The sequence below is a fragment of the Agrilus planipennis genome, unplaced genomic scaffold (genome assembly GCF_000699045.2).
Source record: "Agrilus planipennis isolate EAB-ADULT unplaced genomic scaffold, Apla_2.0 scaffold106, whole genome shotgun sequence".
Taxonomy (NCBI): Eukaryota; Metazoa; Arthropoda; class Insecta; order Coleoptera; family Buprestidae; genus Agrilus; species Agrilus planipennis.
The window spans coordinates 803140-817700 of record NW_020438893.1 but is presented as its reverse complement, the minus strand read 5'-3'; the positions used below and the strand labels follow the sequence as shown (position 1 = coordinate 817700).

The 14561-nt window shown below is 31.2% G+C and overlaps 3 protein-coding genes across 6 annotated transcripts in view; 2 read left to right on the top strand and 1 right to left on the bottom strand.

Annotated features, from left to right (window-relative positions):
* Nucleotides 1-5954: 5954 nt before the first annotated feature.
* LOC108736887 (SET and MYND domain-containing protein DDB_G0284059) lies at nucleotides 5955-10749 on the top strand. Of its 3 annotated transcripts, none has more exons than XM_018469492.1 (6): nucleotides 5955-6495; nucleotides 6544-7678; nucleotides 7820-8159; nucleotides 8671-9227; nucleotides 9445-9635; nucleotides 10528-10749. In XM_018469492.1, exons 1-4 carry the CDS (start codon nucleotides 6213-6215, stop codon nucleotides 8872-8874), a joined length of 1962 nt encoding a protein of 653 aa, XP_018324994.1. In that variant the 5' UTR covers nucleotides 5955-6212; the 3' UTR covers nucleotides 8875-9227; nucleotides 9445-9635; nucleotides 10528-10749. The 3 variants fall into 3 exon arrangements, with proteins under 3 accessions (XP_018324994.1, XP_018324993.1, XP_018324995.1); XM_018469491.1 differs by having other exon boundaries at nucleotides 9445-9667; XM_018469493.1 differs by lacking the exon at nucleotides 9445-9635.
* Nucleotides 10750-10896: 147 nt separating this feature from the next.
* On the bottom strand, nucleotides 10897-12361 carry LOC108736888 (U6 snRNA phosphodiesterase). Its single transcript, XM_018469495.1, has 6 exons — nucleotides 12207-12361; nucleotides 11943-12141; nucleotides 11726-11862; nucleotides 11491-11668; nucleotides 11281-11440; nucleotides 10897-11163 (listed from the first exon to the last, which is right to left on the bottom strand). Exons 2-6 carry the CDS (start codon nucleotides 12092-12094, stop codon nucleotides 10975-10977), a joined length of 816 nt encoding a protein of 271 aa, XP_018324997.1. The 5' UTR covers nucleotides 12095-12141; nucleotides 12207-12361; the 3' UTR covers nucleotides 10897-10974.
* Nucleotides 12362-12484: 123 nt separating this feature from the next.
* The window catches only part of LOC108736872 (probable RNA 3'-terminal phosphate cyclase-like protein), a 3492-nt gene continuing 1415 nt past the window's right edge, over nucleotides 12485-14561 (top strand). The window contains exons 1-4 of one of the 2 annotated variants that reach the window (XR_003230838.1): nucleotides 12485-12931; nucleotides 12983-13168; nucleotides 13234-13538; nucleotides 14093-14503. Coding sequence is in view for 1 of the 2 variants with exons in the window: in XM_018469457.2 (XP_018324959.1) it covers nucleotides 12634-12931; nucleotides 12983-13168; nucleotides 13234-13538; nucleotides 14093-14452 (1149 nt within the window). In the remaining variant the exon portion in view is untranslated. Of the gene's footprint in view, nucleotides 12932-12982; nucleotides 13169-13233; nucleotides 13539-14092; nucleotides 14545-14561 lie in introns of those variants that run through there. The other variant, XM_018469457.2, reaches the window with a different exon arrangement.

The window sequence follows — 14561 nt, the reverse complement described above, 5'->3', positions numbered from 1 at the left end:
AATAATAAAAAAATAATTTCATTAAATCACTGCAAACTGTGCCCACTTTTGTTTAATGTCTCAGATTATATATGTCTTATTATAAAATATGTTTGTATTATAATAATATGAAATGTAGTTTAACAGTAATAAAATTATAAATAATTTATAGACGCTATAAGCTAAGAATAATTTAATGATATTAAATTGCTGATTAATTTGAGAACATCAAATTTTATTCCATCTCCAATGTACTTAATACGTTTTACGTGCATTAGTAAAAATGCGGGACGATAGGTTATACGGCTCACGCGTGCGTGATTAAAACGCGTCTGTTTTCGTGAAGCTCTTGCAACCGAGCATTTCGCTAGTTTCGTGTAGAAAAAGTTCATTGTGGCACTGTTGGAGGTTTTTTGAAACTTGTGTCTGTTCTAGTTAATTTATAATCTGTACCAATGCACCATAATACAAAAGTTAGGTTGAAATAATAATAAATAATATTTTCTGTTTTCGCTGATTTTGTTTCTTTTCAGGTACAATCACATTTCGCTGCGGAAGATGTAACAGATCATATAAAAGACACCGTGATTATTCGAGACACATAAAGTATGAATGTGGTGTAGAACCTCGCTTCAAGTGTCCCATATGCGATAAAAAATACAAACGGAACTGCCAAATTAAATATCATTTGTACAGCGCGCATGAAGAATTGGCACTGAAATATTTAAAAAAGGCAGACTTCAGGGTTGAAAATGAAGATATTTAATTTTATTAATTAAGTCAGCAAATAGACACATACATTAACTGTTTTATCATACAAAAGACCCTACATCTTACGTTTTTTTGTATGACTTCAAAAAATGTCGAAACATATGTATAGATTTTCAAACAGTAGAAAACTATACTTCGTTTACTTTCTGTAGCGATGTGACCTTCAGTTTGACCGGCGCAAAGTAAAAAAGAACAGCACTAGGCCAGAAAAGGAAAGAGACAACTCTCGGCCAAACTCTTAACCGGTGAGGAGCGTATGATCCGTACAGTACTGCATGGAAAATTGACCATTTTATACACTACAATTGCATTGCTCAAATGTGCTGTTATTGGTACCAATTACTACTGAAAATATCAACGAGATGTTTATTTATATTTGAAGACATATTAAAGGCTTTAACGGTTGTTTTGGACTCGCACTACTATTCATGATTGAACAAAACATTTGGCAGGTACTGTATGAAAAAGTATGTTTAATGAACAAGAGTCGAGAGTATAATGAGCTTTTTCCTCCCTGCCTACGATTTTGCCAGCGCGCATCCAACACATTCGCTACAGAAAGTAAATGAAGCATAACACTCCTGTTTTTGTTTCAATTATCAAATAATGTTTGAAAGTATTCCACCCGCTTCATCAATAGTAATTATCAAGTTTAATAGTTCATTACAATTATAATTTGATAATCTTCACCTCAAAGAGAAACTTCTGTAGCTTACAAATAAAATGAATACTAACCCTTACTTTTCTAATGGCATTTTATTTTCAATCACAATTGAATTATATTTACAGAAAAGAAACATTTATCTTACTTCTGAACCCATCAAAGTCTACAGTAACTTTAATGCCCGAATGAATTCCAACTCGTTTTTCTAATCTAATATTTTTTTAGGTTTTGCGTGCCCAAATTGTTCAAAAGTTTACAAACACAAAACGAATCTAAATCGTCATGTGCGATACGAATGTGGCAAAAAGCCGTTCAATAAGTGTCCATTCTGTCAATATGCTTCGTTCAGAAAAAATGTTTTAAGGTTACACGTTTTGAATAAGCACGAAAGTCTGATGCCCAATTAAAACTCATTAAAATTTTGCCTATAAAGAGTCTAACCGTGCTTCATTTTTGTGTATGTATTACGTGCCTCCAGTTGTATTCATTAAAAAAAATTTGTGAGACATAAATAAATAATGTGTGTTTTATTATAGTTTTGGTCTATGTGAATTTTACAATCATCCCTACCTCTCATTTAAATAGTTAACTTAAATGAGGTGCCCCTCCCCTCTAGATGCGTCTGCTAAACTGAAACAAAAGGACGTTTTAGGGCCTAAAGATTTCATCCTTCAAGAAATTCGCTTTCAAATTTTTTTTGTCAAAATTTTCTATTTAAAAATTATGCCTTAATGTACCATTATAGGTATAGCACTTTTAATTAGTAAATATCATCACTTAAATTCTTTTTGATCAAAGCGATACTACGGCTTCAATGTATTTTATTAAAAATAAACACAGCCAACGTTTCGCCCAGATTGTTGAACTTTTTCAACACTAGTTTTATTTATTCAAATTTTATTTATTCAAATTCTGTAATCTGATGGAATTTGTTCAGATATCAACAACCACGTTGACTGTGGTTTTTGCTTTGATCGAAAAGAATTGAATACAAAATAGGAAAAGAAGATTAAATAGAATATCGTCAGTTTAAGCTATTTTGAGTGTACTGCGTTAATTTTTGATTAATTAATTAAAACTATCCAAAAAGGTGTCCGGCCCTCTGTCGTGGTAGACCTACGCTCTAGTTATTCGGTTCTATTGAAAAATTAAGGTATTACCATATTGCTTAAACAAACGGTGTGCGTGAACACGGAGAAGACAGAAACGGAAATGATGGGATCTATCAATAGATCAATTATTTAACCCCTCCAAACTCTCTATTCTAAATTTTATCAAATAAGTACCTAGATATATAAATATTGCACGTAAAGAATTTTAGTAAATTGAAATAATTGTCTGTTTTAGTAGATTTTTATAATTCTAATTCCGTCGTTTTTTAGGTGTCATTGGTGCAAATTACAGGTGTGTTAAATGCAATAAGTATTACATTAATTCAAGCTCGCTGTGGAGACACAAAAAATTCGAATGTGGAGTACCACCCCAATTTCGATGCCTTGTCCAGGGTTGTCAGTACAAAGCCAGGCAAAAGACTCATTTGCACTGCCACTATGTCAGACATCATAAATTGTCTGCCAACGATGCACACCTTCTTTTGTCAAGCAAATGAATGCTTGTCTACAGTTTCAATACAAGTATCGTTAAAACATTATTTTCTTTCTTTTCGAACTCATATTATGCAACAAAAGTGAACTAAAGGCGAATTATACCGGTGTTATAAAAGCTAGCAAATTAGTAATTATAACATAATATAAGAAATTTGGAGGAAGCATGAAATTAAAAACGATAGAAATTAAAAGACTTAATTTAAATACTCACATTAGTTTATATGATTGTTTAGTTTATTTATTTTATATTATATAACTTTCTAAACCCAAAATATCCCTCCATAATCCTCTATGTATGATCGGTTCATACTTATAGAAATCCCTGAATACTTTAGGAATCGCTGGACCAATTTTCATTAAACTTACTGAAAGCATTCATGCAAATAGTTGATAATATTAGGTATCGCCTTCGAGGTTTGATGCTGACAGAATATTTACCCATATAGTTAGTACTTCATTTTTTTAGAAGGGTTAAAAATGTAAGATACCTATAGATTTCAGGTTTACTTCGTTTGAGAGAGCAAAAGACGGACGCTACCTTTGCCTCAGATGTCCACTATCATATAAACAAAAACAGCACTTAGTAAGACATTTAAAGTTCGAATGTGGAGTAGAACCAAAGTTTCAGTGTCCTACATGTCTTAAAAAGTTTAAACATAAAAGTAGTATGTTTATCCATCAAGCTACAGTGCATGTAATACCATAAGTTTTTATAAATCGTCAAACAGTTTTTAAAAGGAATTAAACAAACGAAACAGCATTTTATTTTTAGATAAAACAATGTACATTTCGCCTTTCATGTTAATAAAATGGAAAAGTTCATTAATTATCACAATGTGGGTAAAAACAAATCAATATTATAGAAGATGAATGAATTTCTTTTTATTGGAAACAACTTTTTTAAAGTGTTTCCCCCTTTTTGTAGGAGAATCAGTTGTTAATTATCTAGAAAAAAGTGTAATAAATTTGCGTTATGTTATTCTTCCAATTACTTGGACTATTGTTTAGAAATTTGGTTGTTTGTTAATCGTTTATTTCATTTGTTAAAAAGTTAATTTAAGTTTCCATTAGAATATTTAGTTTCAGTTACCTAAATGTAAAAAGACTTTACATCTGTGAAATAAATATCTGCATAAAAAAAAAAACATAATTTTATTATTTTTTACCATCATTGATTTCTTTTCTAGCAGTTTACCCTTTCTGTACTTAATGACAATGTAAATTTGATTATTTTCTAGATCATTATACTTGTGAAAACTGCAATAGGCGCTATAAATGGAAACACAATCTACATCAGCATCTGAAGATGGAATGTGGTAAAGAACCTGGATTTCGTTGCTCGATTGAAGGATGCCCTTTTAAATGTAAAAACAAAAGCAATTTAAAAGCACATGTCAAAAGACATGAGAGACAAGGGTTCAGAGGTTACATGAAATTTTCATGGTAAAAACTCAAAATCAAAAGTCAGTGAGTTTAGGTTCAATTTATCTAAAATAACTACAAAACTTTTATCCCAAATCACTGGATCTTTTTGTTTAAGTGAGGTATAATTATAAAGGGGAAGTTGTATGTACTAAACAAAATTTATTGATAAACATAGTTTCAACAATATATTTGTATACTAGTATACGTTCTAATAAATACAGCATTACATGCCAAACCTTTCCTTTATAATATTAGAGAGTAAAATTATAAAGCAATTATTATTTCTTTTTTTTTTACAAAATTTACAAAAAGAAATCAATAGATCACGTTTAATTTAATGAGAATTACTTTACAATTACAATGGTTACGAGTGTGGAAAATTGCCATCTTTCAAGTGCCCTTACTGTGCCCATAGCGTCAAACAGAAGTACAGTTTGCACAAGCATGTAATAGTCAAACATTCAGAGAAGGTGAACGAATTTCAAAACATTTACAAAAGAATTTAATTGTGCCCAATATCAACTTTTTGTACAAAATCTTTCAGATATTTTTAATAAACTGTTCTACGACTAAAATATGCGTTTCTTGATTAAGGCGTGATGCTGACGCCAGGTATGAACTCACTACCTCATCAACTCCTCGAGCACTTTTAGGAGCAAATGTGGAATAATTAGACATTATCCATTTCAGGTTTCGACAAATCGCTGCACTCTTGCCCCAGATGCAGCAAATCTTATAAACATAAATCTAATTTAAGTCGCCACCTTAATTATGAATGTGGAATATTACCTTCATTCAAATGTCACTTGTGTACATTTACTGCTGCTCGAAATCATAGCTTACATAGACATATGTTATCTAGACACAATTTAGCATACCTATAATTATTGTTCACAATTAACACATCCATGTAAAAATATGAAGATTGGGAAAACTTTGGCAGTTGTTGTATAACAAACAAAATAGCTCAAACCCCAACGCCAAAACACGACAATTAGTTGTCCAAAACACTTTTCGGTAATAAGGTTACCTTCTTCAGGGACTGAAGTGAACTTAGTTATAGAGCTATTTTGTTTGTTCTACATCTATGTAAAAAAATGAGAAATATATGTAGCTTTTATATATTTCTATGTACATTTCGCCTTGTTAGAGCATCGTCCCGAACATACACGTCTAATTTAATGAGAATTACTTTACAATTACAATGGTAATTTTTGTTTGTTTGCTACCACTTCACGCTTTAACTGTGCAACCCATTATCATGAAATTTTGTACACGTATTGTCAGGGATACAGAAAAGGACATAGGGTACCTTTTATTCATAAATAAAGTACTGTTCCCGAGGGATAGAAAAATCAGTTTTATATGGTCGTCGATGATCATTATCACGCATTTAGGACATAACGCAAGCGGAACCGCGGGTAAAACCTAGTACATCAATAAAAAGAGGAACTTGGACTATAACAAAATTAAAATAATAAAAAACATTACGAATTTATTACTTTGCCCAAAAAATAATTACAGAGAGGTGGTGCGTACAATATAATCTCTATGGTGTCAGCATTCTTTTGTCATCAAACATTTAAATTTATCCCACTTTGGTTCAATTCTGAAACTTCGAACGCACTGTTATAGACTCTGGTATACTGTCCAGAAATAGACTCTGGTATGGTCCTAAATTTAGCTTCGCCTATTTGTAGGTAGATACGTGTCTGTAAAGCATCAAGTTAGTTGCATTTGTGCGCTTGTTAATTCTTCTGACGAATATGAAAAGCGAAAACTTAGTTTTCCAACAGTTTTGCCAGAGAATAATTGCCACTTTACAAGAAGATGACATAAATACGTTCAGTAGTTTAAAAGATGATGAAGATCGTATTCGATATTTGTACAAATGCGGAAACGTTGATGTAAACAAAACGCCAACCGAAAAGTGTCTTGAATCCGCTAAAGCCGAGAAAGAAAAAGGAAACAGTTTTTATTCCAAAAAAAACTTAAAGAATGCCATTGTTTGTTACTCGAAAGGGATCATCATTTGTCCACAAGATTCAGGTAGTTACTGTAGGTATTAGTAAAGTGGATTATTTTAAGTTTTTTTAGATTCTTCGAAAGAATTGCTAGCTATTTTAGCAGCGAATCGCAGCGCTGTTTTGTATGAAATGAATAAAACTGAAGAAGCAATTCGTGACATCGAATACGCTTTAGAAGATGCCAAATGTCCAAAAAATATTTTATATAAATTGTATATAAGAAAGGGTAAATGCCTTTTGGCACAGCAAGACAAAGAAGCTGCCACCTTGGCGTTTGAAAAAGCTCGCGATTTTTTGAGCGAAGCATCTCTAAAAGAATCAGCATTAAATGATAGGAAAAAAGAGATAGCCGACTCGCTGAAAATAGCCCAAAACATTAACTGTAATAAAAACGTTAAATCTAATCGTAATAATCCCGAGCTCAATTTTCCGCGAAATAAAAAATTCAACGGGGCTCATTCATTAGTAGATTTTAGTGAAGATGTAGATCAAGGGCGGTTTGCTGTAGCCAAAGAAGATCTGCCGGTTGGTACAGTGGTAGTTGAAGAAAAACCATTTTGCTCGGTTTTAGCTAAAGATTATCACACCAAGAACTGCCAAAACTGCATAAAATCAGTTAAATTACCCATTGCATGCCCCCGTTGCTCCAGTGTGGTTTTCTGTAGTTTGGAATGTAGGGATAACGCTTTAGATGGATTTCACTCACGAGAATGCGAAATGTTGCCTAGTTTGATACAGTCAGCAGCCTCAGTAAATTGTGCAATGGCTCTAAGATTGATAACGTGTAGAGATTTAAATTATTTTAGAAATTTTAAAAATCTTAATAATCTCCCTGAATGTGAGAAAAAGAATTTTGAGTTTTTCAACCACATCTACAGTTTATGTCGACACGAAGAGCAAAGGCAACCCGGTGATTTTCTTTTATACACTGCTATGGCATTGTTTTTATTAAAGTTACTTATGTTAACCGATTATTTTGGAAATGTCCAAAACGATTCTTTATCCGATACGAAAGCATTTGTGGGAAGTTTAATTTTACGATTCTTACAAATTTTACAATTTAATTCTCACGAACTTTCCGAATTACAACCCGAACCTTTGGACACTCAATCGGGTAAAAAAAGTTGTGTTTCTGTCGACATTGGGGGTGCATTATATCCTACGCTAGCTCTTTTTAACCATTCTTGTGAACCCAGCATAGTCAGGTAAATAAAAATCTATAAACATTAGCCCAATGTAAATTAGAATAATATAAAACCATTTTCGAGTTAACACTATTTAGATAAAAAAAAAATATTAATGTATGTGTCCCATAATAAAAGCAAACAATAAATGAATTTTTTTAGATATAATATTGGAAACAGAATTGTTGCTAGGCTTATAAAAAGCGTGAAAAAGGGCGATATAATTTACGAGAACTATGGACCCATGTATACCACAGATCCAAAACTAAATCGCCAAAAATATTTAAAAGATAGATATTGGTTCATTTGCAAATGTATTCCGTGCGAAGAAAACTGGCCTCTGTATGAGGAAATGGATCCTTCGTGTTTAAAAATACCCTGCAAGACGAATTCGTGTAAGAATTACGTAATTGCAGATGATAAATTGGATCCGTTTAAGAATTGTCCCAACTGTGGAGCGGTGAACACGTCGAATATTTTAAATGCATTAAAAATGCTCCAGGTAAAACTGTACTGCATAAGCACAGCATTTATAATTTCATTTCTAGCCCAGTATATGATAGTACTGTACAAATACAGTCAGTGGCGGTTTTTGCTTATGGTCGTATGATCAATGATTCACCGATTTCACCCATAAAATACAGACAATATTTCACAAATTAATGTGATAACGATAACTAACATTCTTGTTTATTTATTTTGACTAAACTCAAAAGAAAAAGTGAAAAGGCATTAACTTGTATTCCAAGCATACAAAATTTCGATCAATCTGGCGTTAGCTGAAAAAAGCTTTTCTAACTTTAAGGGTAAAGTAATTAATCATTTAGTGACACAGAGGAAAAGACAAATATATCGTTCCTATAAGACGATTCAGTAAGTAAAGTGGAAAATTGATCTTGAAATTAGACTTAACTAGCTTCTACGTGTTTTTTTTAATGTGTATGATTCACGAGCCGCCACTGAGTGAGAACAATTGAAATAATAAGTTAACTTTTTCTTTTCTTTATTTTTAGGGTGTCGATTCTTATTTAAATGACGGAGAAGCCCATTTTAAAAGAATGGAATTCAAAAAAGCTATTTCTTACTTTTTGTCGGCTATGAAAATTTATCATTTGCATACAGTCCCTCCTTTCCCTGATTACATTAAAGTGCAACAACGTCTTAGAACATGTATAGTACACATGGGAAACAAATATAACGAATTGTTAGATGAATAGATCATCCCAATGTAAAAAATAAAATTAAGAACGTTTCTACTATCAAAGTTTATGTTTTCTTCCAGGCTGGCGGTCAAAAAATTATAACAATATTTTTGTGTAACGTTTTGGTTATTCAATCATCATCATGTTATAATTCCTTTGTATGATTTAGTATGTTACGTATGTTACTAATAAAATAAAATATTAATTGTAGCAGTAATCCAAGAAAATTGGTAATGGTTTAATCCGAACTATACTTCTGTTGAATGATTGAATAAACTGATACATTGTTGTAATGTTTTAACCACTACCCTGGTGGAGTTTAATTGCCATCGGGATATCCAAGATAAATCCTACCTACATCTACAAAGGTATATTTTTTCCAAGTTGTTATATTGAACAGGCCAAAAAAATAATATGTTTTCAACTTGGGTAGTTATTTCGTTAAATAAGGTTAAATCAGATCAATTTTTACTGCTGGCTGTAATTAATACATAATAATAATAATAATGCTTAAAATATTTTTCTGCTATTTACTGTCTTCTGGAACATAATACTTAATTGATTTCTAAATTAAATATTTTCCAGAGAAGACAAGCTATGCATTAAGAGAAAAGCATTATTCAAATAAATCAGCTGCTTGCTTCGTTACCCCAGCCAATACTTCGGGTCAAACTAATCGACGAAGGTGTTTCTTCTGCGGTTCCAAAAAAAATCGAAAAACTAAATATAATTGCCGAAAGTGTCGCAGATATTTTTGTTTGGAACATGCTACAATGGTGTGTCGAGATTGTTACATTTCTGCTTTTGAGTATGAATAATTACTTTGCTTATTCTTTAAAATGAAATTAAAGTGTAATATAAATAAAATAAACGCAACTTTGCAATATAGGTTTCACTTGTACAGTGAAGTTTTAATGAAATTATACGTAAGAGGAGAACTAAAAGCTTGATGCTCGCCTAATCTAGACCTATGATTATCTAAAAGTCGTAGTACCTATGCCTTCAAACATTTAGGTATTTCACATGGGGCCATTATGGAATTTCCATTCGTGATTGTTTAAGTTCGAATATGTAATGTTGTTAATAGAGTATTCATAAATTAAGATTTAGAGTTAAAGCGGCAATAAATTTTATAAATATTGGTAAAAACAGCATCTAAATCGCTTCAGAAACCACTTTTTTATTCCTCTTTAAAAATAATAATAATAAGTGGCGCCTAACATTATTTACTTCCACATTCCTTTACGTCAGGTGTTCTGAACTTGACCTACTTTTAACCGATTAGCATGATGGCCGCCGGCGAAACAGCCAATCAGATGCATCTATTAGTTTATAACAGTTAAAGTTGCATGCTTAAGTTAGTCACCCACGGTGCTATGGTAGGATGTACTTCGTTTCCCAACAATATAGGTTATAATTACGAAAACATGTATTTTGTCCGTTAAAATTATACTATTTCAGTAGAAATAAAAATGTGTTAAAACTTCTAAAAGCAAGTTAAGTCGTTTAAAATACCTTTTAAACTTAGAATATAGGAAATCTGCGGTATCTATTTAGCTGTGAATTATTTTTTAATATCCGTTTATTTCTACTTTTTTTTTTAATATGCATGGGCGATGGGTTTGTGTGTTTCTTTTTTTAATTAAATTGTGCAAATTTATATTTCAGGTGAGCTTCCTTACAGGTGTATAAATTGTAAGAAAACCTACATATTAAAATCATCTTTTCGACACCATCTCCGTAACGAATGTGGAAAAGATCCAAAGTTTATTTGCGATGTTTGCGGTTACAGGACACACAGAAAATCAAATCTCAGAAGACACATATTCAGCCGACATCATCTTATGTTCATGTGACAACTGTGAACTTTCTTGGGTATTTGTAATAAAATATTTTTAAAAAAATAGAAAGGAAGAAAGGTAGTATTAACATCTTTGTAAGTGTACCTATACTTAATTTCGTTTATTATGAATTTATGAACTTTATAAAATTTTGGTATTAATTTAATAGATAAAATCATGGAAATTAAACTCATAATAATAATTTTAGACTTTTATTGTCAAACTTAAGTTTTTAATATCACAGTTAATAACAATATTTATAATGAAAAAAGTATTACTGGAGATTAAATGTAAATATCTTATTTCCTGTTTTACAGTTTATTTTATCAACTAATAAATAGTTTGTGTCTGGGTGGGAAGTCCTAGTTTCCATAGTTAAGGCATTTAATTCTGACAAAACGTTTTTCAAGACCTTTTCATAATCACCAGCACACCAAACCACACTCATATGAAAAGATGGAAACTGAAATTAAAAACCTATGAAAAAAGCATGATAATGAAATTCCATTTCTTTTTTCTTTTTTTCACTTTGTTCATTAAACATTGTTGCAGATTAAAACCCTGCAAACTTTGTACAAACCTTATAAAACTTAGATAATTTAAATTCTTCTAAACAACTGTCCAATTTTTGCACAATATTCACAATTGTGTTAATTCCAGTGGCAACTTTTAATCCTACAAAAGTTCTGGTTCTTTCTTCATTGCAGTACACTTCCAAAGTATCAAAAAATATAACAAACCTTAAATAAAACATATTACTGATATGCAAAAACATACATTGAAAGCTTACCTTTTAAGTGACAGTAAATTTTCTTTCACAGACTGAATAAAAAGGTCAATCCAATGATACCTTAGCACTACTGTTTTGGTCAAACTTATGTGAAAGTCATCCACTAATTGTAGTTTTATTGTTGGTACATGATTTATAACAGTATTAGCCAAATCGAATACAAATGAATTAGACTCATCTAAAATTAAAATGTCATATTTTTAAGTGCTTATCTATCTAATATCGTTATAATTACATGGAATATACACATATGTAGCCCAATTTCCTCGCTCATGCGGAAATGACCTGATCCTTCCATCATGTTGTTTTGGATCATCTAGTGGAACTGGATTCAAATTAACCTGATTGATAACAAGATTTGGTACGGGCAATCTGCAAAAATAAGTTAAGTACTTATACTATAATTAGATCTTACTGCTATCTTAATAGTAGGCTGTTTGCATAACTAGTACCTTATTTGTAATCTTTTGTTTGGTTTTTCCTCTTCAAATGCCTCTTTGAGACACCTTTTTGTTGAGACATTACAACCAGGTACATCATCATCAGAACTTTCTCCATCATCATAAATCGACAAGAAATCTAAAGCTCCTTTGCTGTTAGACATCGATAGTTTGTAATTTATTAGCAAAATATTAAATTCTATTTTAGTCTCTAAAAGTATAATTTTCAAGTATTGCTTCCGTGAAAATTATCACATAAAAGTAATATATACGTACATTTTATGAGTTCAATTTTTGAACTTGTTTCTTTACAAAGCACTTTCATACAAATAAGTTTAAAATTTGGTGCTTAGAACGTAAATTTTTGATTTTTATTTGCTTATAAAGTAAGGTTAGAAGCACAAATGACAAATTATAACGTAACAATTCAAATGTCTCAGTGCTTAGTGATTTGAACTACATGTAGTTAGTAGTACATTAGTAGTTACTAATACTTTATCATCTATGATTGTACCCATTTTTATCTATCATCTAGATCATCTACGGTTGTTGATATTTAGAAGGTCTATGGTCAGACAGCATGTAGATAATATGGTTATGTTGTGATTTTTTAAAATGTGTTCTACTTCACAGTAAAAGTTTTTAACAATAAAAATTGATAATGCAATTATTTGTATTCACCTCCAACATAATCTAAAATAAAATGCCGAAAGCAGTAGCAGTAAAAGGCAACGTGCTTTCGTATAAAGGTAGTGCGTACCTTCGACAACGTTTAGTTTTGGCTGTATTAAGTGGGAAAAGTGTTAAAATCGAAGATATTAGAAAATATGATATAGATCCTGGTATACAAGAGTTTGAAGTAAACTTAGTGCGATTGCTTGATAAAGTAACAAATGGTTCTTATATTAAATTGGATGAAACAGGTACAAGTTTATTTTTTCAACCAGGAATGATTCATGGGGGCACTATTGAACATGACTGTTCCCTTGACCGTTCAATAGGTTTGTTTATATTTTTCTATTTGTACATTTACTACTAATTCACTGTTGTAGGTTATTATTTAGAAGTATTAATTTTATTGGCTCCCTTTTGTAAAAATCCTCTGCATGTAACTCTCAAAGGTGTGACAAACAATAAAATAGATCCTTCAGTAGACCACATAAAGGCTTCAGTGTTACCTGTTCTTAGAAAGTTTATGTTGAATGATGAAGGTTTGGAACTTAAAATATTAAAAAGAGGTGAAGTAACAGTAAAATCATTTGATTTATATCTTTTGCATTGATTGCATTTATGATTTGTTCAGGTATGAGACCACTTGGAGGTGGAGAAGTTGTATTTAAATGCCCCATTCAAAATCAACTTAATCCTGTTCATATATTAAATCAAGGAAAGGTAAAGAGGATCCGAGGTACAGCTTATGCTGTAAGAGTTTCACCAACCATGGCAAATCGAATGGTAGAAGCTGCTAAAGGAGTGTTACTGAAGTTTATTCCTGATGTTTTCGTAACTACTGATCATTGCAGGGGTAAACAGTCAGGAAATAGTCCAGGCTTTGGCATTCATTTAGTTGCTGAAACCACTGAAGGGGTATTTTATTCAGCAGAAGCAGTAATTACATTTTTTTTAATATTTAAATTTTTTTAAAACTGAATTAAAGTAGTTGACCCTTAATATATTCAACCTTTTAGCAATTAATCATAACATCATCCTTTTTAGTATTGCTTTACTTAAATTTCTTATATTTGTTAAAACTCAAATTCTATAATTTGATCTTTTAGTCTTACTTTCATTGTTTATAATATATTAAAATTAAGGGATAATTTTTTGATAGTGTTAGTAAAACACTTGATTCTAATATATTCAAGGCTTAGTGAATTAATAATATAATGGAGGTATAGACTATACCACACACTTATTTTAGTTCTCATATTTATAGTTAATTCACAACTTTGTAATTTGTTGGAATAAGGAGAAAATTTGTTAAAAAATTATTACAATACTTAAAAATTATTATTTGCAACATTTAGTGAATTAGTAATATTATTGGGGTGTCGAATGCTTCTTTTTTGATTTAGTTTCATTATAGTCTTCTTCATTGTTTTTGTGTTATACTACATTCCTTATTTCTAAAGCATTCACATCCCTGTAAATGCTTATTTTAGATTTCCAACCTCGTCGCTGAAGATAAAGAACCTTCTGTTGCTGAAGATGTTGGTGTAACTGCAGCCCAAAGATTGCTCATAGAAATATACCAAGGAGGATGCGTCGATTCTGTTGCTCAATCAATAGCATGCGTTTTTATGACCCTAGGCCAAAAAAATGTTTCAAGAATAATTGTTGGATCACTTACCGACTATACAATCGCTTTCCTACGGAATATTCGGGACTTTTTTGGCATCACGTTCAAGGTTGATTACTACATTGAAGAAGATTCTAATCCTGAAGAGCAAGAAGGTGCACCTAAAATCAGTTTGATTTGCATTGGTGCTGGATATACAAATTTGAACAAACGTTATCTCTAGTGAAGTTTACTTTAGGTAATTGTTATTTCTTTCTGTTTTATTAATTTGTTGGTCAGGCAAAACTGTTTAATACTTGACTAATATATTCATGTTGTTTTGGATCATCTAG